This window comes from Eutrigla gurnardus (genome assembly GCF_963514095.1).
Source record: "Eutrigla gurnardus genome assembly, chromosome: 8".
NCBI classification, from domain to species: Eukaryota; Metazoa; Chordata; class Actinopteri; order Perciformes; family Triglidae; genus Eutrigla; species Eutrigla gurnardus.
In genome coordinates, this window is record NC_139922.1 from 20815833 (window position 1) to 20841038 (window position 25206).

The 25206-nt window shown below is 43.0% G+C and overlaps 2 protein-coding genes across 4 annotated transcripts in view; both read left to right on the plus strand.

Moving 5' to 3' along the window:
• The first annotated feature begins 38 nt into the window (after window positions 1–38).
• Window positions 39–17431, plus strand: dcaf1 (ddb1 and cul4 associated factor 1). The gene is made up of 25 exons (XM_084015815.1): window positions 39–234; window positions 957–1077; window positions 1621–1697; window positions 1785–1858; window positions 1956–2069; window positions 2754–2891; window positions 3095–3691; window positions 4594–4695; window positions 4792–4950; window positions 5559–5738; window positions 5916–6125; window positions 6275–6444; window positions 6966–7090; window positions 7467–7702; window positions 8735–9810; window positions 9904–10102; window positions 10505–10587; window positions 11819–11903; window positions 11987–12220; window positions 13443–13536; window positions 13946–14050; window positions 14485–14558; window positions 14683–14775; window positions 14874–15132; window positions 16075–17431. Exons 2-25 carry the CDS (start codon window positions 965–967, stop codon window positions 16128–16130), a joined length of 4653 nt encoding a protein of 1550 aa, XP_083871941.1. The 5' UTR covers window positions 39–234; window positions 957–964; the 3' UTR covers window positions 16131–17431.
• Window positions 17432–21431: 4000 nt separating this feature from the next.
• The window catches only part of LOC311017879 (dedicator of cytokinesis protein 3-like), a 46857-nt gene continuing 43082 nt past the window's right edge, over window positions 21432–25206 (plus strand). For all 3 annotated transcript variants that reach the window (XM_084016520.1, XM_084016521.1, XM_084016522.1), the window contains exon 1: window positions 21432–21685. In XM_084016520.1, coding sequence (XP_083872646.1) covers window positions 21649–21685 — 37 coding nt within the window. In that variant the 5' untranslated portion in view covers window positions 21432–21648. The remainder of the gene's footprint in view (window positions 21686–25206) is intronic.

Here is a 25206-nt window from a genome sequence, read left to right on the forward strand (position 1 = left end):
GTGTCGTCATTAAAAGTGGACCGTCGCTCATGAAATGACGTGAGGAACGTGTTCGCCATAATGATAATAAACCGTGAACACAAAGCGACAATAAAGCAGATTAAGCTTTGTCTGTGAAACGCCGATCGATACGTAGGTATCCACCAAGGAGCAAATCAAGTCTGGGCTGATATCGGTGGATACAAGTCTTGGTAAATCTGGTATAAGCGGAGAAGAACTGAGTGGAGCAACGAGGTAAAGTTAGCATGCTAGCGAAGTAGCCAGGTTTACCTGTGGTGCTGCTAGCTAATGCCTTAGTGCTAGAGGGGGGGTAACATGTACAGGCAGGTTCCTTTGGTTTAAGTATACATGAATCCCACACAAGTACCTGCACTTGTCTGTGCAGCTCGGGCTTAACGTCAACTACAGCACTGGGGTTCAAAAGTGGCCACTTTTAAGGGTGTCGCTAGCGAGCTAAGGATATTAGCTTCCTTGTTTAGCCACAGTCTAGCTAACCAAACACCGCAACAGGCAGGACTGAGTTGCGCTGTTGCCTGGTGCAGTGAGTATCGGCTATAAGCGACTGTAGGAAGTGTCGAGCTTTGATTGTTGTCCCCCAATGAAACGAGACGCGACGTTTGAATACGTTTTTAATCGTTATGCTAACTAGAAAAGTAACGGTCCCCAACGCGTTTGACAGCTGCAGTCCTCGGAGAGCCGCTGCACCTGCGCACACTCACGTTGTTTCACGTTAGCGAAGCAATGGAGCGTTATCTGCTTCTCAGATTAGTTTAACGATTTATCATTTGACTACAAGCATGCTTTCCTGTCTGTGCGTATCGGTGGTGTTTGCTCTTTAACTTTAGGACAACACCGTTTGTTATAAGCACCAGGGAAAGCGGACGTGTGTTGACTGAATTGTAAAGAATGTGTTGTTAATGAGATGAATACATATTGAGTACATGCCACCCTGACAGGCTGGGCTATGGCGTCGGCATCTGCCAGTGTGGACTCCAAGGCAGAGCTGACTGCTCTACTGGAACAGTGGGAGAGGGAGCAACAAGGCAGCACACAGGAGCTGGTTAACATCCTCACCAAGTAAGCAGCTTTGCTTCTTCTGTATTTAAGCCTCTCGCATGATTTGGGACATATGTGGCTTTTTAAATATTTGATTATTTAATATTTGGCATACATGTTGGTAAGCTCACCTCCTATATTAGCCTATAACTAACTGTGTAGCAAAAACACAGACACTCATAACCTTAAGGACAAAAAATGTCCCCCATTGAAAGCCATTAAAACATTATAGGTAATTTTTATTATTATTATTAGGTCATTACAGCATACACATATTTTATGATATCAGGCTTTAAATGGAGAGCCATAGCTTCAACTCATTGACATCCGAGACTGACAAGAATAAAATAATCACCCTCATATTTAGTATACACAAAATAATTCTAATTTATAAAAAAAAAAACAGTGGCATAATGTAAACAACTGGTATTTAAAGGGTTAAAATTGGTCGTTATGATCAGGATTGGTGAAAGGATTTTACTCTGTGAAAGTGGACATTAATATTAATGTATCACATTATGTGGCTTAAAGATACTAAATGTGTTGATGTGCTGCGACTTTCAGAATTTCAGAGCTCGTCGAGAAAGAGACAGAGGAGTACCACAAAGCAGACCCAGATCCGTTTGATGATCGACACCCTGGTATGAAACAAAAAGAACACATAATGGGAAGTTTACTGGAGATTTGAATATAATGCATGTTTTTGACATTTCACTCTTGGCCACCAGGGAGAGCTGATCCAGAATGCGTGTTAGGGCACCTGCTCAAGATCCTGTTCAAGAATGACGACTTTATGAACACAGTAAGAATAGATGGACTTCATGGAGAATGTTTTCATGGAAATAAGGGGGAATTTATAGCGTCTGAGTGAGATATTAATGTTTTCTCCCCTTTTGTAGTTGGTGAACAGCTATGTGATGACCAGCCGAGAATTTTCCCTCAATGCAGCAGCTTGCCGTCTGCTTCAGAACATCATGCCTGGACTGGAGACTGCTGTAGTCTTTCAGGAAAAAGTGGGTTATATCTGAGGTCATGATAAGATAACAGAATTTCGTTTTTTTTTTTTTTTTTTTCTCATTTCATACAATGTGTTTAATTAATTTCAGCTGTAAGATTCTTGTAGTTTGTAAATCCAATATATTGTATTTCGAGGTTAAAGGTCCACTGCGTAATACACTGAGTAATATACATTCATGTTTATCATGCTGACATAAAGGAGTCAATCACATCAACAAACAGGAAGCTCCATAAAAATGGGAAGAGTTCTTATTTCCCCTTGTGACAGCCACACTGGATTATTTGGTATAAAAACAAATGAAAATTAAATGGCACAGAAGGAAAAGGGAGGATGCTTGGGTAGTTTTGGTTGAAAAGCAGAGTAGAGTAACAAAGTAAGATTATTACTGAGTCAATGGTACAAAAAACCAACGTCATCAAATTAAGATAACTAGTAGAGACAACAGAAGTTGCTTTTGGAAAATGTCGTTTTTGTTTGCGGAGTCACAGTCCAACCTGCAAGTTCATTACACTTTGTCCGCCACGCTGAGGACATACCTGATCCTTTTTTTTTTTTTTTTTTTTTTTTTCAATAGACTTTTAAAAGATAACTTACTGAATATATTTTTCTGACTAAAAATCTGTTCATATACTTCTTTCTCTACATATTTTCACCATCCTCCTGTGTTTGTGCTTTTCAGGAGGGCATCGTTGAAAGGCTGTTTAAGTGGGCTCAGGAGGCCGAGCAGCCCCTCAGAATCTATGCCACAGGCTTGTTGGCCGGCGCTATGGAGAACCAGGACATTGCAGCCAACTACAGGGAAGAGAACTCTGTTTTGGTCAGTTGGGGATTCTGCTGCCTCAAATGTCAAGTTTTGTTTGAATGAATAATGAGAAAGTACATGGTGACAGCCAAGCGATTTGCAACAACTGATAGAATTGTGTTATCCCACAGAGCATCAGAGCAGTTTGCTCACCATCAGGAGGTGACGTGAAGAAGCAACTTTCCATCAACTTGTTTTTCCATGCCTCTTTTTGACAGGTGCCTTTGATGCTGCATCGGTTGCGTGAGCTTCAGGATAAGGATGCTGAGAATAAAAGGGATATCAAACGACCCAGCCCCAGGAAGAGTTTGAGTGAGCCGTTGCTACCTTTGGACGAGGAGACGGTTGACGGCGGCTTTGAAGAGAAGCCCTTCACACCGGGGAGAAACGGAGCTGAAAGGGAGGGGACGGGGCCAGATGAGGATGGTGAAATTCCCTTTTCACCCATCGAGTCTGAAAACGAGCTTTCGTTCCGACTCAACTCCCTCCATAAGACCAGCAGCCGTGCCAACTTGGCAGTTAAGACCATGATGAAGCCCATGTCTGCCCCCGGTTCCCTGATTCACCAAGGCGTGTCTGATGGCAGCAGTTACCTAAAACGGAAGGTGGAGAGGGAGAGCGGCAGGACCTTAAAACAGAAGCTAAATTTCTCTTTGCCAGACCCCGACAGGAACTTCAGTGAGCTTTCCAACAGCAGCTGGTCTGAGATGAGCCCCTGGGTGATTGGCAACAATTATCATCTGTACCCTCTGACCCCAGAGATCGAGCAGAGACTCATCCTGCAATATCTCACACCTCTGGGGGAGTATCAAGAGGTATGTCCGTTGCCATCGGTCTACACAGTGGATGGTGAAAGGCTGTTTTGCAGCATGTAGATGTGCATTGTTTACCACTTTATTCAAGTTGTGCATTTTCCTTGTCTTGTCACAGACTTACCAGTAGATGTCAGACTTCCTTAACCTCTTGCCATCCTTGCCATCCTGCCCCCTTATATTATTTCAGGGACTAGGGGTGGTGAACAGGGGTAGATCAAAATGTGAACTTTACATGCTGCATAGAAAAAGTGTTCTGCACCTGAAGATTAATTTGTGATGCAGCTCAGCAGTGTGTGTCAAGTGGATCTAGTCATAAATCAGATATTAATAGTAATTAATTAAAATTAATTGTGAAAGTGTATTAGGGCTTACAATATTATGATGGAAGTATATGATGGCTATTCCCATGCTCTATTAGGTCTCATCAGTTGTTGCAGCTGTTTAAGCGTTCACACCATTTGTTACACAGATTTGGTGCTAAATTTAAATATCTTTGACAACCAATTGATCCAAATGCCAAATTAAGACACCGAGACGTTGAGGAACACCATAGAAAAACCCCTTTGATTTGATATCAAAAATGTTTTACTTTTGGAGACATTTGCATTTCTCAGGTCCTGGAAACTACTCGGAAACGCCTTTTATTGTCAATATGCAGAAGATCACTAACAGTTCAATTACGATGAAACAAATTATTGTGTTCTGTTCTCACACTATGAAAGAACGGTTTTGATGGGTCACCTCCTGTATATTCAGTCAGTACAGGAAATTATCAAAGACTCGCAGGCTGTTGTGTGTCTAACATTAGATGCAGCAACTAGCCGTTTACAGGCTTCCATAGTAAAAAAAACAATTAATATGATTTATGTGCTCTCAATGTCCATCCCTCCTCCCTCCTGCAGCTGCTGGCGGTGTTCATGCAGATGGGGGCTCGTGAGCTGCTCATGCATTATATGGATCTGAAGCAGACCAATGACGTGCAGCTCACTTTCGAGGCTCTTAAGGTAAACAACATCTTGCCCTTGTTGACCCTCCCATGGTGCAGAAACACAAGGTCAAGCTCTTCTGACTCAGTCCTCTACTCTTCTATCTTCTTGCAGTACCTGGCTTCTCTGCTGCTGCACAAGAAGTTTGCTGCAGAGTTCGTGGCTCACGGAGGAGTTCAGAAGTTGCTGGAAATCCCCAGGCCATCTATGGCTGCTACCGGAGTGTCTCTGTGCCTCTACTACCTAGCCTACAACCAGGACGCCATGGAAAGGGTACATAATAGACACACATCGGCTTGTCCGTCTGTTCTTCATAAGTTACATCAACACCAACCACATCTACCTTTTTGGCTTCACTATATAAATCCTCTTGCTCAAAAATGTGTTGTGTGTAAACGTGTCATACGCAACAAAATTTGGCTGCACCTCTGCATGAAACGTGCTATATGTAACAGTCTAAGTTGAAAGGCTGGAAGGAGAATTTGCAGTCTGAAATTTTGGATGAAGATTTGAAAAGCAGCTTGTGCTGATACTCAGGCTAAATCTATAAATACACCCCTTAATGTAATACAGCATGAATGGTTATGTGACATCGGTAGAATTAATTCTTGATAACAAAAACTTAAGCACAAGATGTTTGTAAATTAGAGGTAATGCAGAAATCAAATATCCTGGGAATAAACAATCTTACTGGACCCTTAACTTTTCTGTTGGGATTATATCCAGAGAAATTTAGTGAATAAGCATTTATATTTATTATTTTAAAAAAATCGAATTAATATTGAAATATTTGCTGATGAATGACACCCGGTTGTGTCGGTATTGCATAGCTCTAGTTCCAGTGCACATATGTATTCATAGGTGTGTCCTTTCGTCTCCAGGTGTGCATGTTGCCCCACTCCATCCTGTCAGATGTGGTTGGTTACACGCTGTGGCTGCTAGAATGCTCACATGCGTCCGGCTGCTGCCACGCCACCATGTTCTTCTCCATCTCCTTCTCTTTCCGTGCCGTCCTGGAGCTCTTCGACAGGCAGGATGGACTCCGACGCCTCGTCAATCTGGTAGGAAGAACCAGCAGTCTGCTGCATGGGATCCTCGCTGTAACCATCTGTGTCATTCACAGAAAATCCAACATGTTTCAAGAACCGATAAGCCAAGCTTGTCAGTATGACATCATAATATAACAGATTTTGGTGGTTTAGGTGTACTAATGTTTAATATGAACTGACTGTTCCTAGATTAGCACACTGGAGATCCTGAATCCTGAGGACCAGGGAGCGCTGCTGAGCGATGATGAGATTTTCTCCAGCAGGCAGACGGCGAAGCACACCTGCATGGCACTGCGCAGGTACTTTGAGGCCCACCTGGCGATCAAGGTGGAGCAGGTGAAGCAGTCCCTGCAGCGCACAGAGGGAGGCGCCCCCATTCACTCGCAACCATACTATAAGGTACACAGCGGACAAAGGATGAGTGAGATTAACATGGACAATTTATTAGTTAACCCCAAATTAAAACACATACAGATATTTTGTGTGGTTGTGAATTAAATGCAGGAGTCTGCGTTCCTGTACTGATCATGTGTGTTCTCGTTCTCCAGGCGGTCAGCTATAGCCGTGAGCAGGTGGTGGAAATGATGGAGTTTCTGATCGAGTACGGTCCACTCCGACTGTACTGGGAACCAGCAGAGGTCTTTCACAAGCTGTCGTGTGTCCAACTCCTCCTGCAGCTCATTTCCATCGCCTGCGACTGGAGGACCTACTATGGCAGGTATGTACCGGACAGGGAATTATAATTTTGTTCTTGTTGATCAGTCGCCTTTTCCTTTTCACATTTCTTTTTACACAAAGAGCAGTTCTCACTTCCATTTATTCAGTGATTTGTGATGTGTTATGTGGTGATATAATGATTTGATAATAAAATATAACAGTGTTGTAGTCAAGACAAACTTAAAATTTGGAAAATGCACTCCTCAAATTGATCTGAATTCCCTATTAAAAAAACACCTACAGAAAACAAATGATTCCCAAAGAATTGCAGAGGTGAATTTTTTTTTGTCTGAATTTTCTTTTTGTTTTCTATAATCATAGTAATGATGTTAATAAATCAGACAACGAACAGGCAATTAAGTGATATCACCCGCAGTTGTGGCCTTGACAGATCTAAGTAAAATCCAGTGAAAATTCAGCAGAAACAAGTTTGAAACCTTCACGGTGACCGCTCTCGAGACCAAGACCCTTCTCAAGTGCTTCAACACTGTGATATAATGATGAATTTTTCTCTCCCTGTAGGAGCGACACAGTGCGTTATGCTCTCGACATCCTGAGCATCCTCACAGTTGTTCCAAAGACCCAGCTGCTGTTGTCTGAGGCTGTTGCTGTGCTTGATGAAGGAGGATCCACTGTTTCCACTGTCGGTGGGTGTTGTCACAGTGTTTTATTGTATGTGAAACAACAATGTAAAACTAATTATATACGGCCAATAGTCACAAACACATTCAAGCAGCATGCCGGACAGAATATTGGCTGAGCAGCTGTTATTGTGAATAAGTCCGTAGTGCACTGGTCTGGTGTCCCATTATACATGAGCATTAAGGTTGAGTGGTTGCTTTTTTGGAAAGGTTGTGTAATAAAGTTAAATTATTATCACTCTCCACAGAATGTAATAACACGCAGTGGCTTTATTTTGTTTATTTCATAAAGTCTCTGCCCAGCTCTGCTGAGAGATGGCACAACTCCAAGTGTTATTTTTAAGATTTTTCATTTCATCGTCGTGTTTGTTCCCCCTCTCAGGAATGAGCATAGTCCTGGCAGTGGCAGAGGGAGAGGTATTTGTAAATGACGCCGACATTCAGAAGTCGGCTCTGCAGGTCGTCATCAACTGCGTCTGTGCTCCGGACAAACGCATGTCCAGCATCGGCAAGTTCATCGCGGGCACCCCCCGCCGCCGCCTGCCTCAGCAGACCAAAGCCAGCGAGAGTGTGCTCACCAAGATGTGGAATGTGGTGCAGTCCAACAACGGCATCAAGGTACGGTTCACTTGTTCCGGTCACCAAAGCCCGTGTGGATTGACCTTTTGTAAAACACTGACAAAACGTGACCTCAAAGTAGGGCTGGATCAAGCTATCGTGATACATGCATGTAAACATAGTTAGAATATAGCTGGGAATGTATATTTTTTTCTCTTTAATTTCACTTGAAATTGTTGTATTCCTTAATTCACACAGGAGTATGCAAATTGTTTTTACCATAGACTATTCATTTATTGAATTAGCAGAAAACAGGCTTTGTCGTGATTTATATATATATATATATATATATATATATATATATATATATATAGTTATCAATATGAAATGACTCACTGGGCAGGAAGATTTCAGCCATATCTCCCAGCCCTCCCGCAAAGTCTTTCTGCTCATCCTGTAAGACGGCAGTGGGTGGACTTTCGAGACCTATTTGTGCAGCGTGACAGTTGCTGCGAAGCGCTGCAGTGGTAAACAGACTGTAATGCAATGCACTGACATGCACAGAAGGAAATTTGGGGTTCGGCATCACTTTCACATGCAGGGACATTGCAAGGAAAACTGGCCAGACATTATGAAATGCTTAGTCACGGGCAGCAATAGAAATATGTTCCCTGCATAACACAAGGATGCATTCATCTAGCATAGGGTTTATATGCAATTACATGTCAGGCTGTAAAATTGGGATTTAGAAGTCAACTAAACTAGTTGATGTAAAGATAAAACGTGAGGAGAACACAAGATCACTGGTTTAAATGTTTTGTTATTTCTGTAAATTTAATCAAGGCCAAATCTCTGTATAAAAGTTGACTAGATGGATAGAAACCCCTCCGTTGGGAATGTCCTTGTGTGTTGCCCGAGCAAAGCATTGAGGGACATTTGTTTTTCTCATGCTCTTTTAAGGAAGGGTTCTGTTTCCTGCACTAAGTAAGATAGCAGCTTATCATTTTTGCAACTGGGATGCTGCTGGGTCAGTTTGGCCCTTTCGTTGTGTCAGTAAATGTTTTGAACTCTCATCCTGCGTCCGTCCTATAGGTGCTGCTGTCCCTGCTGACGGTGAAGATGCCCATTACAGATGCAGATCAGATCCGAGCTCTGGCCTGTAAGGCTCTGGTGGGTCTGTCGCGCTCCAGCTCCGTCAGACAAATCATCAGCAAGCTGCCGTTGTTCAGCAGCGGACACATCCAGCAGCTCATGAAAGAGCCCCTGCTCCAGGACAAACGCAGTGAACACGTCAAGTTCTGCAAGTTCGCAGCTGAGCTGATAGAAAGGATCTCTGGGAAACCGTTGCTGATCGGTACGGACGTGTCTCTGGCCTGGCTGCAGCGGGCCAGTGTCGTCGCCAAGTCCAGGATCTCCTTTCCAGAGAAAGAGCTGCTGCTGCTTATAAGGAACCACCTGGTGACCAAAGGCCTTCACGACACGGCCACCACGCTTTCCAAGGAGGCGGATCTCCCGATGGCATGTCTGTCTCACTCTACACTTTCAGCTTCTGCTTTCCCTACCGTCGTACCTCCCCCACCTGCCTCCCCTGTTGCTACGCTCCCCCGCACCCCACGGCTGGCCAACGGCGTTGGGTCAAGACTCGGAAACCATCCCTCTCTATCATCCACACCAGGATCCAGCAATCCTCAAGCGCGTCCCTCTACGTCACAACCCACTGTGTCTTCTTCCACTGCTTTTCCCTCCACGTCTGTGCCGCCCTGTAGCAATGGCTCCCCGCTCATCGGTCGAATCATTTTCTCTCGTGAACGGCAAGCGGCGTGTGGTACGACGAGCTGCAAGAAACCTCGGGTGTTGAGACAGAAGTCTGACCACGGCGCCTTCAGTCAGAGTCCAGCCATGAAGAAGCAGTTTGACCGGCACCTGCCGTCCCCGCCTGCGTTAGACAGCATCATCACGGAGTACCTGAGGGAACAGCACGCACGCTGTAAAAACCCCGTGGCGACATGCCCGCCTTTCTCTCTATTCACCCCACACCAATGCCCCGAGCCAAAACAGAGACGCCAAGCACCCATCAACTTTACATCTCGCCACACACGGAGGGTTATATATCCCAAATACGGGGGAGTGGATGGAGGCTGCTTCGACAGACATCTCATCTTCAGCCGGTAGGTGGCTTTGGTAGATCCAAGTTTCCTTCCTTGAACACAACTTGGGATTACTAAATCATTTCTCTGCGTGCTTTGTTTTCCATTTCCCAGGTTTCGTCCCATCTCGGTGTTCAGAGAGGCGGACGAGGATGAGAGCGGATTCATGTGTTGTGCCTTCTCAGCTCGCGAGCGGTTCCTGATGCTCGGGACGTGCACAGGGCAGCTCAAACTCTACAATGTGTTTACAGGCCAGGAGGAAGCCAGCTACAGCTGTCACAGTTCAGCCATCACTCACCTGGAGCCCTCACGGGTCCGTAGAGAAAGAAACAGTTTTATGCTATGTCTTACTGTTGTTGCTGCATGTATTCATACGTTTCCTCTTATGAAATATATTCAACCCCGCCCACCACCTCTCCTCGAAAATGTGTTTTGCAAATTATTACTTCACTTGGATGTCTGAGTTTAAGACACACTAAGAATGGACTTTTCTGTGACAGAGTAGATATCCTACATACACCAGATCATCTTTTGAAAAGAACAATATTTTAATATTCATACATTCTTGAGTTTTTTTTTCCTCAAACAAGCGTAAACGACTAGTTGTGATAAAACCATATCACATTGTATTATTATTATTCCAAGCAGGGTATTTTTAAAAGTTTTAAAACATGTATGGAGGAGTTCCTTAACCATCACATTTTTGTGTTTTTAGGATGGCTCTCTGCTCTTAACGTCGGCCTCTTGGAGTTACCCTCTGTCTGCACTGTGGGGCATGAAATCAGTCTTCATCATGAAGTAGGTGATGTTTCTAAAGGGGAATAAACACAGAATTTTTTTTTTTTTTTTTTTACAAACTGCATTAAAACTCATAGATATTGAAATATTTCCTGTGCAAAATTGCAATAAAGCATGTATGACATGAATACTGTTGAACCATCGATCGACAGCTCAATTAAAGGGATAGTTTGGATGAAGTGAGGTACTATGAGGTATCTATAATCAGTGTATTACCTGCATTAGATGACGGTCCGCTCAAATCAAAGACCAGATGTTTGCTCGTCTACAGCAGTTCATTTCTGTGACTTTGGTGAATCCAAACAAACAAAAATCATTATAATAACACAAACTAATTCATCAAGACGGTGCTCAACCAGCAACTCTCGTGTTATACAACGGTACATTTTTTTTTTTTTTTCAAACGGAGTCTGGTCGCTTTTGCGAGAGATGATGGATGCAATGACTTCACTCCCATCAGAACCGTAAAGCTGTCTGACAGCGAAGTAAACAAGCAAAAATATTCTAAATAAAGCATGCAATTAACTGATATTGATATTTCCAAAACTTTTTTTTATGTGGTTAAAATACGTTTTGTCGATGACCCGGTCCACAGCAGTATTTCGTTTGCTCCTGTGCTGGTACAATATGAAGGACAAAACCTGCCATTATAATAAATAAAATAAAGATACAAGTAATTTGTCAGACAAATACATACATATTCCACATATTATGTATTTTGCATATTTATTTTTACATTAACCTGCACATTTATTTGATAATCAAGACTTTTATTTCTACATTTCTTTCTTTATTATCTTTGACTCATTTATTTATTATAGTTGCAGGTTTAGTTGTCCATACTCCTACTGTATGTAATACACTGACTATGGATAAGTGCCTTATGCAACCCTACTTCAAAAACTATCCCTTTAAGCCTGTCTGTGATCCTGCCTCCATGTATGTGGTCCTCTCTGCCCAGTGTTACAGCAGCTTTATGTTGTCAAAAGAGGGAGCTGCCGAAAGGAGATGACATGCTGTTTAATTATGCACGCTATCAGCCTGAGGGCTGCAGTCTTCAGTTCATGGAACACGAGCACTTGTCATCATTCATCCGCACAGTTTAACCAAAGCATTACTGGGCCGATGGATTCAGATTTGTTCTCTCTTTAAGCAATTATACGTTTTTAACTACTCAGCTTTTATGCTGGCTCCATGTTTTTTGATTAAATGTTGCTCTCGTTATCTTCAGGCATTCTTTTCTGGGCGACCATTACGTGGAATTCAGTAAACTATCACAAGATCGTGTCATCGGGACTAAAGAGCACATAGCACGGGTACGTATATGTCGGCGCTTTCTTTTTTTAACGTGACGATATGAAACGATAAATTCATGAATGGTGAATGCCTCTTTGTCCAGATTTATGACATCCAGACGGGCCAGGTAACTCTGACTTTAAACAACCCAGACTTGGCTAACAACTACAAGAGGAACTGTGCCACCTTCAACCCAACGGATGACCTGGTGCTGAATGACGGCGTGCTGTGGGACGTGCGCACGGCTCAGGCCATCCACAAGTTTGACAAGTTCAACATGAATATCAGCGGCGTGTTCCATCCCAACGGCCTGGAGGTCATCGTCAACACGGAAATTGTATCCTTGAGACTTCAATGCTAAAAAGTACAGTACATTAGGAGTTTTTGTTTTGTGTTGATGGCGACAACTAGGGCTCTTCGATTTTGCCCAAAAATAAAATCCCGATTTTCTTCTCTCAAAATCCGATTTTCGATTACGATTATTTTGTGAAATGACAAAAGGCAAAGAAATTATTTCAAATATGCTGTTTTTTATTGAACATTTTGCAAATAATTTCCCCATTGGGATGTGAGTGCAAACCTTGCTCTTATTAAACATAATTAATAACGATATCGATTTTTACGATTTTCACGTTTTTAACATCGTCCTAACTACATAATCGCGATTACGATTTAAAATCGATTAATCAAACAGGCATAGCGACAATCTAATCTAATCTCATCAAACAAGAGTGTCTGCATGTGTCCACTATGTGATGCACTCTGAGCTAAATACATTACATTTACATTTAGGTCATTTAGCAGACGCTTTTGTCCAAAGCGACTTACAATAAGTACATTTGTCAAAAGAAGGAAACAAGGAAACCACAACGTATCATTGCCGATAAAGTAAGAGCTAAAAATAGAACAAGTGTTAGGTCCTCATCTGAGTAACGTAGTACCTTAAGAGCGACAGTGCTATGATCAGAGTGCTATAGGTAAGGGTTTTTTATTTTTTATTTTTTTGGGGACTGTCATGTAATGACAGTCCATCCAGTAGTCGTTGAGATATTTCAGTCTGAACCAAAGTGGTGGAATGACAGACATAACCATCCCTTTGAGCCACTTGGATGTTGCTAAAAATATAATTGATGGCCTTTCACAAAGTGTGAGGCAGTACAATAAGTGCTTACATTTTTGTAGAATAGGTGGTTAAAAACTATGAGTTCTAAAAAAAAAAAAACATTTATGTACATCACTATATGGTGAACAAAATGTTGCTAAATACGGTCTTTTTAATGAACTGCTGACTTCAACTTGCAGACCTAAATAATGAGTAAATTTCATAAATCTGACCAACATTAAAAAAAAAAGATTGTATCAGTGTTTGAGTTTGTAGTCGCTCCAGTGATGGGATAACTGTTGAGCTTTCATTTCACTGCTAAACATTAAATATTTATTGCACCGAAAATTGATTTCATTACCCAGTGGACGGTTTTAATTACTGTGTAATTAAATTCGTAGCAGATTAAGTTGATACAAATGAAAAACGGTGTCATGGTCCTGAGTCAGAATTTCAGTGGGATCTGCGGACCTTCCACCTCCTCCACACAGTTCCCGCTCTGGATCAGTGCCGAATAGTCTTCAACAACAATGGCACCGTCATCTATGGAGGTAAATACAGAAACACGCCGGGGAATTTAGAGCGTTTGGCAGCAGGCCTGCAACTCGCTCCACGTTCAGTGCAAGTGTGTGAAAGGTGTGTTTGAGTGAAAGGCGGTTAATTATGCTGCAAAGTGAGCATGTGTGTGTTTGTAGAGAGGTGTGAATGGAGCCTGTAGAGGGGTGTGTGTGTGTGTGTGTGTGTGTGTGTGTGTGTGAGTGTGTGTTCCCTACCACCGCCACTCAGAGCCATATGGGCTGAAGGCTCGGCGTTGGATCGGCAACAGAGAGAACCAGCTGGTTCACGCCATCTCACAGGAAGAGCCATGGGCGGGCCATAACGGTCCTGCTCATGACCACTTGGACCTCTCAGGAGCCCGTGTGCAGTTTTTACTTACCCTCTGGCTCTTTGGTTTTGCAGCAATGTTGCAGGCTGATGATGAAGACGACATGATGGAGATGCAGATGAAAAGTCCATTTGGTTCATCGTTCAGGACCTTCAATGCCACGGACTACAAACCCATCGGTAAGGCGTCCTGCTCTCAGCTGTTTTTTAATTTCATTTGATCCCACTTGTGAGTGTATATATAATACACTGCAGTAAGAGATAATCATGTTTAATGACTAAAAAATAGTGGTTTAACAGCCCGTAGTTGATCTGTGATCTGTGTGGATCAGCAAAAAAACGTACACAGTTGTTTGAAGAGATGTTTTCACAGCAATAAAAATGGATATGAGTGAGGGATTTATGACCCGTTTGAGGACAGTGGATACAAAAAAAGTATTTTATATCATCTGCCATAACAAAATAAAATGACAAAAACATTAAGTATCAGCTGATGCAAAAAAATGTGATCAATGCATCTCTAAAAGTTATATTTGACCACTCTCCCAGCCATTTTAATTAGTGAAATATCTTCAGAAATGGACTTTTAAACTTGTTCTATGCTTTCTTCTCAGCCACTATTGATGTCAAGAGGAATATTTTTGACCTTTGCACTGATACCAAAGACTGCTATCTAGCTGTGATTGAGGTAAATTCCCATCATGATGGGGCTTTGGAATGCAGTTTTTGGCTACATTTGGTTTTCATGTATTTAAAAGGAAGCATTAATGATCACCAACTGTGATGTCTTTTTCCTGCTGCCTGTCCCGTAGAACCAAGACTCTGTGAACACCGACACCGTGTGCAGGCTTTATGAAGTTGGCCGGCAGAGACTTGCAGAGGAAGAGGAGGATGAGGAGGATCAGGTTCTACCTTTTGTTCTTTTAAATTAGAATATTTCAGCGCCTCTTTGTTACTAGTATTGCAATTTACCTTTTTTCTTTTTTTGTCATCCGTGCACCAGGAGGACGATGATCAAGAGGAAGACGATGACGAAGATTCAGACGATGACGTGGATACAGATCCCCTCATCGCCGAGCTAGAGAACGGCGGCGGAGAGGATGAGGACGATGAAGAAGAGGATGATGGGAACGAGGAATTCTCTCCCTCTGATGAAGAGGTGGCGCGTCTTCTGGAAGACGACATTGACGCTGGGGATGACGATGATGACAATGACGAGGATGACTCTGATAATGACGACGTTGATCTGGATGGCGACAACGGTGAGTCGTGGTTCATGTGATGGAGAGCGTCTACAGGTTATTACACAATGTTGTTGAGTTAGAAAATGTCCGAAACATGTGTCCGTTATTTATTTCTGTATTTTTTATAATTTTCTGTGCCGTGTTCTTGGTAGATGAATATCTCTCTCATGCTATGCACGAGGTATCCTGCATGTGTACTATCATTTTTCATACTTTTACTTTCTGATTTCACTATATGATGTGACACAAGTCAATTTATCTGCAGATCTTGTCAAAATAACAAGTTCTTAATCTCAAACCTGCAAAGATTTAGGCTTAAACCACATGCATAAAGTAATCCAGACACAAATGACACCTTTCTTTAGAGAGATGATGATTTGAGATTAGACAAACTGTAGTTCTGGCGTTCAAAAATCAGAAAAGCAGTGTTCTTTTGAAACATCCAAAACGTGTAATGAAAAAAACAATCCAAAAATCCCATTGGCTTTTTGTCGAGGGAACCTGCGTGATGCTAACTTCTGCGGTTGGCCTATAAAAATACGTCATCCCTGCAACACTCAGTTTCTCTTTAAATTCCGTGCTAACTTTGGAACGATGCTCAAGTGCTGCTTTAAGAGCGGCAGCCTAAAAATACCCGTCAGTGCTGCAGACTAATTTGTCCAATGCCAGTTGTAACTTTCTCACCAAAGACAAAAGCCAGATGTTAGCGGTCGTTTGTGCGTTGTTTGCACAGTGGAGAAAGTGGCAGTCTGACGTTTGGTCAAGTTTCTGTATTGTCATGCTTGTCCGGTCGCTGTGAGGAAAAGTTGTCTTTCCCAGTGGAATTTAAAAACCGCTGTCTTAGCTTATTCCCGAGAATGACGGGGAAAGCTTGAATTTGAAAGAAAGAAAACGGACGTAGTCTCCGCAGTCACTGCATCCCCACATTTCTGAATCTGCATTTGTCTGTCGCACAAACAGACAGCTCCGACAACTCTGACCTTGAGGATGACATCATCTTATCCCTGAACGAGTGAGGTGCCACTGACGTCCGAGAACGAGGAACCCGGGCAACATGTCAAGACTTCTGCCTCACGGACATTTGAGCTGCAGTACAGGAGGCGAGAAAGGAGGATAATATCAGCAGATGAGGTGGGAGATAAATTGGAGCACTGCCAGTTTGAAACAGTAGGTGTCTGCACTCTGAGTGACAAGACCAAGAAAGAACGATCTCATAGAGATGGAGATGGAGGGGGAAGGGCAACTAGTGCACACAAATTGATTTACAGGTGGGCAAAAATGATTGTATACGATATAGTTTTTTATTAAAAAAAAAAAAAAAAGTGGGCTTGATGATGAGCTAAATTGCCAGTGTGCAGATGCAGAGAAGAGAAGTTTTATATTTTATCACATTTACGACTTTTTAAGTGAGCCTCTTCATTTGATATCGATTCACTCATTTTGTAAGCCTCTTGTTTGTTCACAGATTAGTGTTTGTAGGGGGAAAGGCTTACTTTGCAGTGATGCCGGTCTGCGTTTGTGTGGCCAGGGATACAATGCTCTCTCAAGCTTGTATTTTTCGCCAGACCTGGAATAATCACTAAAAAGTAATAAAGCGTAGGATGAGGCAGCTAATGTAATGCACAAACATGTCGCCAACGGTTCATCAATCGCCAGAGCCGCCTTCAGTTGTTACTTTAAGCATAAACCGATGACCAAATCGCTAAACGCAGCAGGGCCACGTGAACGTCACCTTCTGGTTTTGTCAGGTAGGTAGAGAAACCAGCTCAGTGCTCTTGTATCGCTGAGAGAAACCAGAACTGGTGCGCACACTGTAACAAAACGTCACATGACAGACACATGAGAGGCATGTTCAGCTCTCCACCGTTGGTATTTTATAAGGCTTTATTCAGCCACGCGAGGGTTCGGCTTTACAGGGCTTTGTGCTGTTAAGGTCACAAGTCCAATGATACAGGGAGAAGTTGACTTAATCTTATGTTTGAAAAACTGAGGAAGAAATTGATCTTGCTAAATATTGAATGAGAGATTCAACATTGGAAAGAAAACATGGTAAAATTCACCTAAAATATATGAATTTTAAATTGAGTATCTAAGTGGCGTGACGAGAGAAGAAATCAACATTGTGAAAACGAATGCCTTTCACTTGCACACTTTTTGAAAACGTTTAGATTGTTCTCATCTTTTTTGTTGCCTTGTATCTTGTTCATTTTACCAGTTTTCTTTTTCCATAAGAAGACTTTGATGTTTCTTGAGACAGTTTATGTACAGCTTGTATGTATCTAAAGTATTTTTACTATAAATAAAGATGGAAAATTAGCTTTGTGTGCTTCTTTAATGAAGTGTGATTGATGCAGACAGCAGGCATGTTGCGTTAAACATTTGTGGCCCTTTAAAGATTTTCATTTAAATAAATGTCTGCCACATATTGCCGAAGGAGGTAACAAGTATTATATTAAGCAATATTTATATATTGGCGGTATTACAAACTGGTTGTCTGCAGCAACATTCCCGTTTTAAAAAAAAAAAGGAGCCTTTCACACTATTCTGAAAACTTGAGTTTATAAAGATGATACATTTTTATATGTGCATTTTTTCCCTCTTTTTGTCGACCATCATGACTGACTATGTTGATATCCTGAACTCCTCCACCTCACTAGCAACAAGAAGAGAACTACAAACCACCATTGTTTGCGAATGTATCCTATTAAACTCCTGCCTTGGTATATCACACTCCTCTCTGGTTGAAAGCTACTACTCATCTCACCAAATCACTCACACATTCTTGATGCGGCCCGAGTAAATACTGAACTGGAACTTTTTTTCTAAAATCAACAATCAGCTCCTTGGTTTTACTGATGTTGAGCAGTAGGAAGTTCTCTGAGCACCACTCTGCTAGATTGTTGATTCCCTCTCGATATGAAGTCTCATCGTTGTTTGTAATCCGGCTGATGGCGGAAGCGTCATCGGCAAACAGACTCTCTTGCTTGTCGGGGGTAGCAGTCGTGGGTTTGCAGCGTCAACAGGAGGGGGCTGAGCACACCACCCTGGGGAGCTCCGGTAGTGGAGGTGGTGTGTCTGCCAATCCAAATTGCCTGGGCTTAATAACCAGTTACAGAGTGAGGAACTCACTCAGTTTTGTGGGGGAGATTGTTTTGAATGGTGACGCCATCCCTCTGTGGACCTGTTGGCTCTGTATGCAAACTGGTGAGGGTCCATCCAGGCTGGCTTAGATGTTGTTTTTTGATGCCGTGGGGAACCAGTTTCTCAAAGCACTTCATCAGAATGGGGTTGAGGGACACTTTTTTTTAGGTAAACGGGTTGAAGCAGGCGGGGACACACTGTTGAAAATGTCAGTGATGACATGGGTTAGCTGGTTGGCGAATGATCTTAACTGGTGCTCGCTCTCGGAGGGATTATTTCCACATTAGCTGTGGATACCGTCATTGGCCGGTACTCTGGAGGCGGGGCAGGCTTGACTGCTGGAACGGATTACAAAGGACTCGAACACTTGAAAGTCTGTTTAAACCGCTAATTTTGGACCTTTTTAGATATGTCCGTGTTTGTATGTGCTTGTGTGTGACTGGCTATGTTTTTTTGTGTCTCCATTAACCGTGCGCCTCAATCTTTTTTTTTTTCCAGTTAGATGACATGAGTTTCCAAGCTGTGGAAATAGAGGAGGAAATAGAGCTAAGAGACAACAAGCAAGGAAGGGGGGAACATTACGATATATATTTAAGATATATATTTGTATTCATGTTATGCTACACATTTGTTGCATGTGAATAATTCTATCTTTATTGTCCTTAATAAATACCTTACATTTTCCATGATATTGTGCAGGGATTTGCCACTAAATTGTCATGTGGCCTCCCCCACAGTTAATAATAGAACACATTAAAATACCAGCACCACATTAAGAAGGATCAAATATGTTTCCTAAATTGTGTGCGTGCATGTGTGTGTGTGCATGTGTGCCCATTTGTAGAGACAGCGATTATTTGTGCAGGGAGCACAGATTGCATGAAATGTATGATCCTGAGGAGGGCAGAGATATAAGAATGTGTGTGTCTGTGTGAAGGCCGGTGATGGATGAGTTAGTAGGACATGCTTCTTATTACCTCCTCTGCTGGTTCTTATTGCCTGCTATAGCTTTGGGAGTGTTGAAACAGATAGCAGCTCACACTGTATCAGGCAAGTCCTGTTTGCAGTGGACCGGTGTGTCATCCTCGGTGCTGCTGCATCAGAGCAGGAGCAAAATGCAGCCAGCGCTCTTCCAAAGTGAAATATTGTCCGAAAAATGACAAAAGCGCACGAATCTTTCGATGTATGCCGTAGTGTCACTTGAGCACATTATCGGAGAAGTGTGACGGAAGCTTATAGCTTGTTATGTTCTCCAATGTTTATCAGCTGGGATGCATATTTAGCTTACAAAAACGCCCCACACTCCTCCGGCTTTATGTATGTGATTGGAACACCGCCCACAGTGTTCCACTTGAAGTAATAGACAGATGGGAGTCAGTCACAGCGTTGCTATGATGGAGAGAAATTACCCCGCTGAATACTGCCCTCCCTCCCACACTACATCAAACTCACTGGACGCTCAATATTCACCAAATCACTCTTATTTTGTCTGCTCACGATTGCCTTGTCCATAAGACAAGACAGCTTAATGAAGTGCATTGAGCGATGGGTGACGCACTTTATGACAAAGACTTTTGAGATTCAAACTGCATATTCATCTGGTTTTAAAGCGCAGACACTTAGAAGTGTGTTCTCGTCCCGCAGCATGCCGTTGCTCATTGACGATGTTTTACTGAAGTAATTAGAAGGTCATGTTGGTGTATTTGCGTAGACGGTTGGCTCCACAAGTTTGAGGCTTTCCAGCGAAGTGATGTGCACAGTGTTCATCATTACCTCAGAGACCGCTTGAAGAGCAGTGACTCACTTCACGATAAACCGGTGTGCCATAAAATCAACTTAGTCATTGCAACACATATGTGGCGTTACAATTCAAATCAATCAGCTTGCAGGCTGTTTCTTTGTGTTTTATGGGGCGATTACAGTATTTTCCTTTTTTTTTGTTTTCAAGCCATCAAAAGATTAATGTGTAAATATGCAACCAGCTCACTTCTACTTCCCCCACCAGAATGTTGTACCCAGCATGATGGAGGCTTTGAAACAGCACTTAGACCTCCAGGTGTGAAAATGAAATCGACAGAAAATCTAAGTGAGCAGTTAACCGAATGAATACAAATATAAATAATACAAATTCTCAATCCCATGCACTGAACTAACCACGTGATGTTGATTCAGTATGTAGACGTGTCTCAACCTCCCAAGTCCAAAGTGAAGTCATGTCCACTCCTCTGGTTTACAGCTCATTAATCTACAAAATATCAGATTTTCTATGATTTATTTGATGTTAATGTCATTATGAAACAGCTTGTGGTCGTGTGATGTCTAATGGGAAATCTACTATTTGACCAGCCATACCGATCAAATCCAGAAAAAGGGAGAAATTAGCATTTAGGAATGAGTTGCATCTCATCTGTGTGGGAGCATGACTGCACTATGACAAAGCATCGCCGGTAGTGGGTCTGTTTCTTAGAAATGACTCAACCAGGAGGTGCTTCCCCACATGGTCTGGCCTGATCCGTAACACCGGGAGCTACTTTATGGCTTACGGCACCCAAAGCAACGCATTCAATAAAAAAAAATTAAAAAAAGGCTGACTGCCAGTCAGCATCCAACATCCCAGCAGGAGAAAACGCAGTCTGTGTTAGAGATGGATGCAACTGCCGTACAGAGAGAGGGCGCATATATTTGCAAACGCTTTGACACATCAGTGTTGACAAAACGAGTCATGTGACGACCGCGAAGATGGCGCAGCTTATGGTATATTGCAGGTTTATCGGGCTTTTCTCGCAGCGGCTCGACAGTTCGGAGCGCGGAACGATATCGCGACTTATTACCTACTAATTACCGAGCGATCGAGCCCGTTCACGTCGGCTGAGCAGCGTAATGTGGATCAGCTGGACTGGCTGTGAGGAAGAAAAAAAACAACAACAACAAAGAAATTAAATAAATAAGCTTCGAGGGGAGAAAAGAAGAAGAAATATATTCGCTCCACTTGAAATGCGGAATAACTCCTTTTGGTGGAGAGACCAGAAAACCGCTCGCCGTGTGCGTGCGTGCGTGAGTGCGTGCGTGCGTGCGTGCCTGCCTACTTGCGTGAGTGTTAACGTGTGTGTGTTTGCGCGTGTGTGCGTTACATTAGGTGGACACGGAGACTGCATCAGACTGGAGACACACGCCGGGACATAATAGAGCGGACATATCGAGGCTTTGATGGTCCTTCCTCCCCCCTTCCTGCACACACACACACACACACGCGCCAGGAATCCGCTCGAGACATGTAGTCCCATGTATGAGCGGCCAGGAGAATTTGTAGCCTTCAGCACTCGTTTTTTAGCAGCATCATCTCACGATATCGACATAATGTGGCTTGCTCTACCGGAGGGGAAATAACCAAATATGTGGATACCGACAGAAGAGGAGAAAATCGGAGTTGGTGAGTCAATTCCACCCTTTATTCTTCTTATTATCAACGTTTGGTTTCTATTTTTTTAATTGACTTTAATCAGCGTTGTGATGGCACATTTTTGCTCTAGAAACACCCAATTTTTGCTCATCGACACCCCGCGTAGGCTATCCAGCCCATTTCCCCTCGGTTATTATGCCCATTACACCCAATGAAAAACACATACACTTATAATGGCTGATATACGCGGCCAGTGACTGCATAGAAAGGGAAATTGCGTGGGATGATACTGCCTACAGCTCACCACCTTAAAGATGCTATCGCAGTCTACACACAACCGCAGGCGGTGCTTTAAATCAGGCTCCTACTCCTAGTTGTGTCGCTTTGTAAGAAAAAGAAGAAGAAAGAGGAAAAAATGCGGCAATGTAGCATTTTAGCCCTTTCTTTTTATGAGCAGATCTGAAGGGGGGGAAGAGAAAAACGCGATTCGTGTTGAAACCACGAGGGGGCATCGTGACTGCGTCCTTCCAACAGGTGTAGGCTGGAGTGAAGCTAGAGTCTACCTGTAGACAGACAACTGCCCTAATGCTGCTGCTGCAACTACGGGGACAGCACTGTAGCACATCACATGTTCTCCTGTATGTTTGGAAACGGTGAAAGTGCAATGTCAGTATTTCTCCACTCAGATTAGGCTTTTATTAACAAAGCTGGAGCTGGATAAAGCGTGATAAGTAGAATAGGCAAATAATGCCATACTGTCATTATAAGATGAACCCCGAGATGAAAGTTATCCTATGGAGGTTTGTCATTAGGGGATTGAGTCATGTCCAGATGCTCTACAGCTTGTTACTTGCCTGGCTACTCACGCTGGCTTTGATACACACATACACGCCCACACTTAGACACTTTGTTCGGTGGTTATTACATTTGTCATGATCGTTTCATAAAGACTGCAGTATGAGTGCAGTCTTTTGATAATCCACCATAATATCGAACTATTGTAGAGGCTGTGCAGTTTTTAACCCCGCATCCATCCTGAAAATCACTGCAGGTGTTTTTCAAGCGCAAATGCATTTGTGTGTGTGTGTGTGTGTGTGTGTGTGGGGGGGGGGGTTCCCCCACAAGGAGGATGGTTATGTGTGGGGAAGCAACAGTTCGGAGCAGCCACATCAGTCAGTGCGGAGTGACCTGGCGCTGTCCGCGGTGCTGAAATGTGCAGGTGACGCTGTCCACGATGCTGGAGTGTGGAGATGATGCTGTCCATGGTGCTGAAATACGGAGATGGCGCTGTCCACGGTGCTGAAATGCAGAGATGACGCTGTCCACGGTGCTGAAATGCAGAGATGACGCTGTCCACGGCACTGGAGTGTGGAGAGGATGCTGTCCATGGTGCTGAAATGCGGTTAAGCAGAGCCGCGGTGTACCTACACAGTACGCACTGTACCTTGTAAAAGCAGCCCACATTACTCTGCTACAATTTCCCCCTTTCGCCTCAGAGAACGTGTTGACATGCTAGCTTCAACATTCCTCCAACATCATTGTAGAGGAAGCTCACACTGGTACGTTCACAGGCAGTATAGCCTCCCATACGAGGTCTTTTATTGTTTATTCCCCCGCCTCTTTTGTGTTATCATTGGCACCGTTTTGCACATTCCCCTTCGTCTCCTTTTATTTTGTCATTGCCTGTAAATTGTGCATACACAGATATTAAACTGCGATGTGGCGTGTCAGCAGCCAGCAAGGGCCTTTCTTTTCTTCTGTGTTGTCTTAATGGGCTCAGTCTAAACAGGAAACAGTTGGAGACCACCTCATGAAACGTTAATGCCTTTCTTAGAAGTGCTTTCTATTCATTATTGTGTTTGTTTAATGCAGGAAGTAATATGAGTTTGTAAATCACTTGTAGAGGAGCAGCAAAGGGCCTAGATTGAATGTACTGTGGTGCTGCCCAGCTCTTTTCACCCTGGAACGGCAACTGATAATTATTTTTGATCACCAATTAATCTATAATTACTAGTTTTGTTCCTCCTTTAGTAATTCGTCTGAAAAATTTTAAGAAAGCACATGCTCTGAAATACAAGCTAGTTAGTTGTAAATATTTAGAATAAACAGTTAACATTTTACCATTAAACCCCCAGTCCAGTCATTTTGAAATGTTGCTGAGAGTCACTGGTTGATTTCTCCAATAAGCTGCAATATTGCAAGTTTTTTTTCTAAGAGAGAGAGAGAGAGAGAGAGAGAGACTGACATGACATGACATCCTGAGCAAGTTATCTTGTACTGTGGTTTTTGTGCTGATGTGCGGTTAAGTTGAAGAAAACCAGACTCATTGTTGCATACATGATACTCGTGTACATGTTCATTTAAAAGGGCTTCATGATAGAGCCATCACCTCCCAACTACACAGATCACTGCAGTTGGGTGGCGTGCCTAGATTTCTGTGGCGCTGATTTGCGATCAGATTTGTTAAAATGCTTCTCTGCATCTGTGGCAGAAACCCCTGGGTTAGCAAGATTTCAGCGCAGTAATGTGTCTGAGTGAGTGAACGTGCCTTTGAGTCGTGCCGAACAACATGACTCGGTGGGCGAAGCCCAAAGACCGTCGTGTAGACTTTTTACTTTGCTGGATCTGGGACAGGACTACTCGAGCAGGGCCTTCATGGTCGTCATACTCACATTGCGTTACCGGAACGGTTCGAGGATTTACTCGGTAAGCAGTTCAGCTTCAGTTGTACCATGTCATGATTGACTAAAAGGACGAAAGGGAACCCAAGAAAATAAGTTCATTTCAGCGCTGCAGTTTAGAGGAGCACAGTGTTCTCTAATAAAATGTTTCTCAGTTACAGTGGTGTCATTAGTGCTTTGAAGAAATTGCAACAACAATTCATAATCCATCCACTGTTGTCCTGGCAGGTTTTTGATGACACCTCTATCTGCAGATTATTTCCTCCTGTGGGCCTTTGTGATATGGTGCTTTATGTGTGTCTCACTGATTCTAGTACAAGGACGCAGGCGCACACTGGAAGGCGATACTTCTGGATTTAGACTATCAAGTGACAGGAAGGTGAAGGGTCGATAGGGGAAATAGGTCAAAGGTCACCATCACAAGAGTGTCTTAAATATCTTCGAATGGGTTTCTGCAGTGTGCTGCGAATACATTCCTTCATATTTGCTAAGTCGAGCAATATTTTTTTTGTTGTGCAGGAAATGTGGCGGCAAAGGCAGAGTAGTGTGACTTGAACACATTTTAAAACTCCGAACGGCATTACGCTCTGCTAATGTGACGAGAGTGTGCGCCCTGATACGAGACGAACCTTTCAACACATTAGGCACAATGTTTGCGGTAAAACAACGGTCTACCTTTTTACACAGCGAGTCTGCACGATTAAATCAATGTGGCGAGGTGGAGGTTTTTAGTTTTCACTTATTAGACCCCCCACCACACACACACACACACACACACACACACACACACACACACACACACACACACACACACACACCATTTGTGGCAGCACTGCTGTTGAAGAGCAAGGACTTTAATAACTAAAGGCA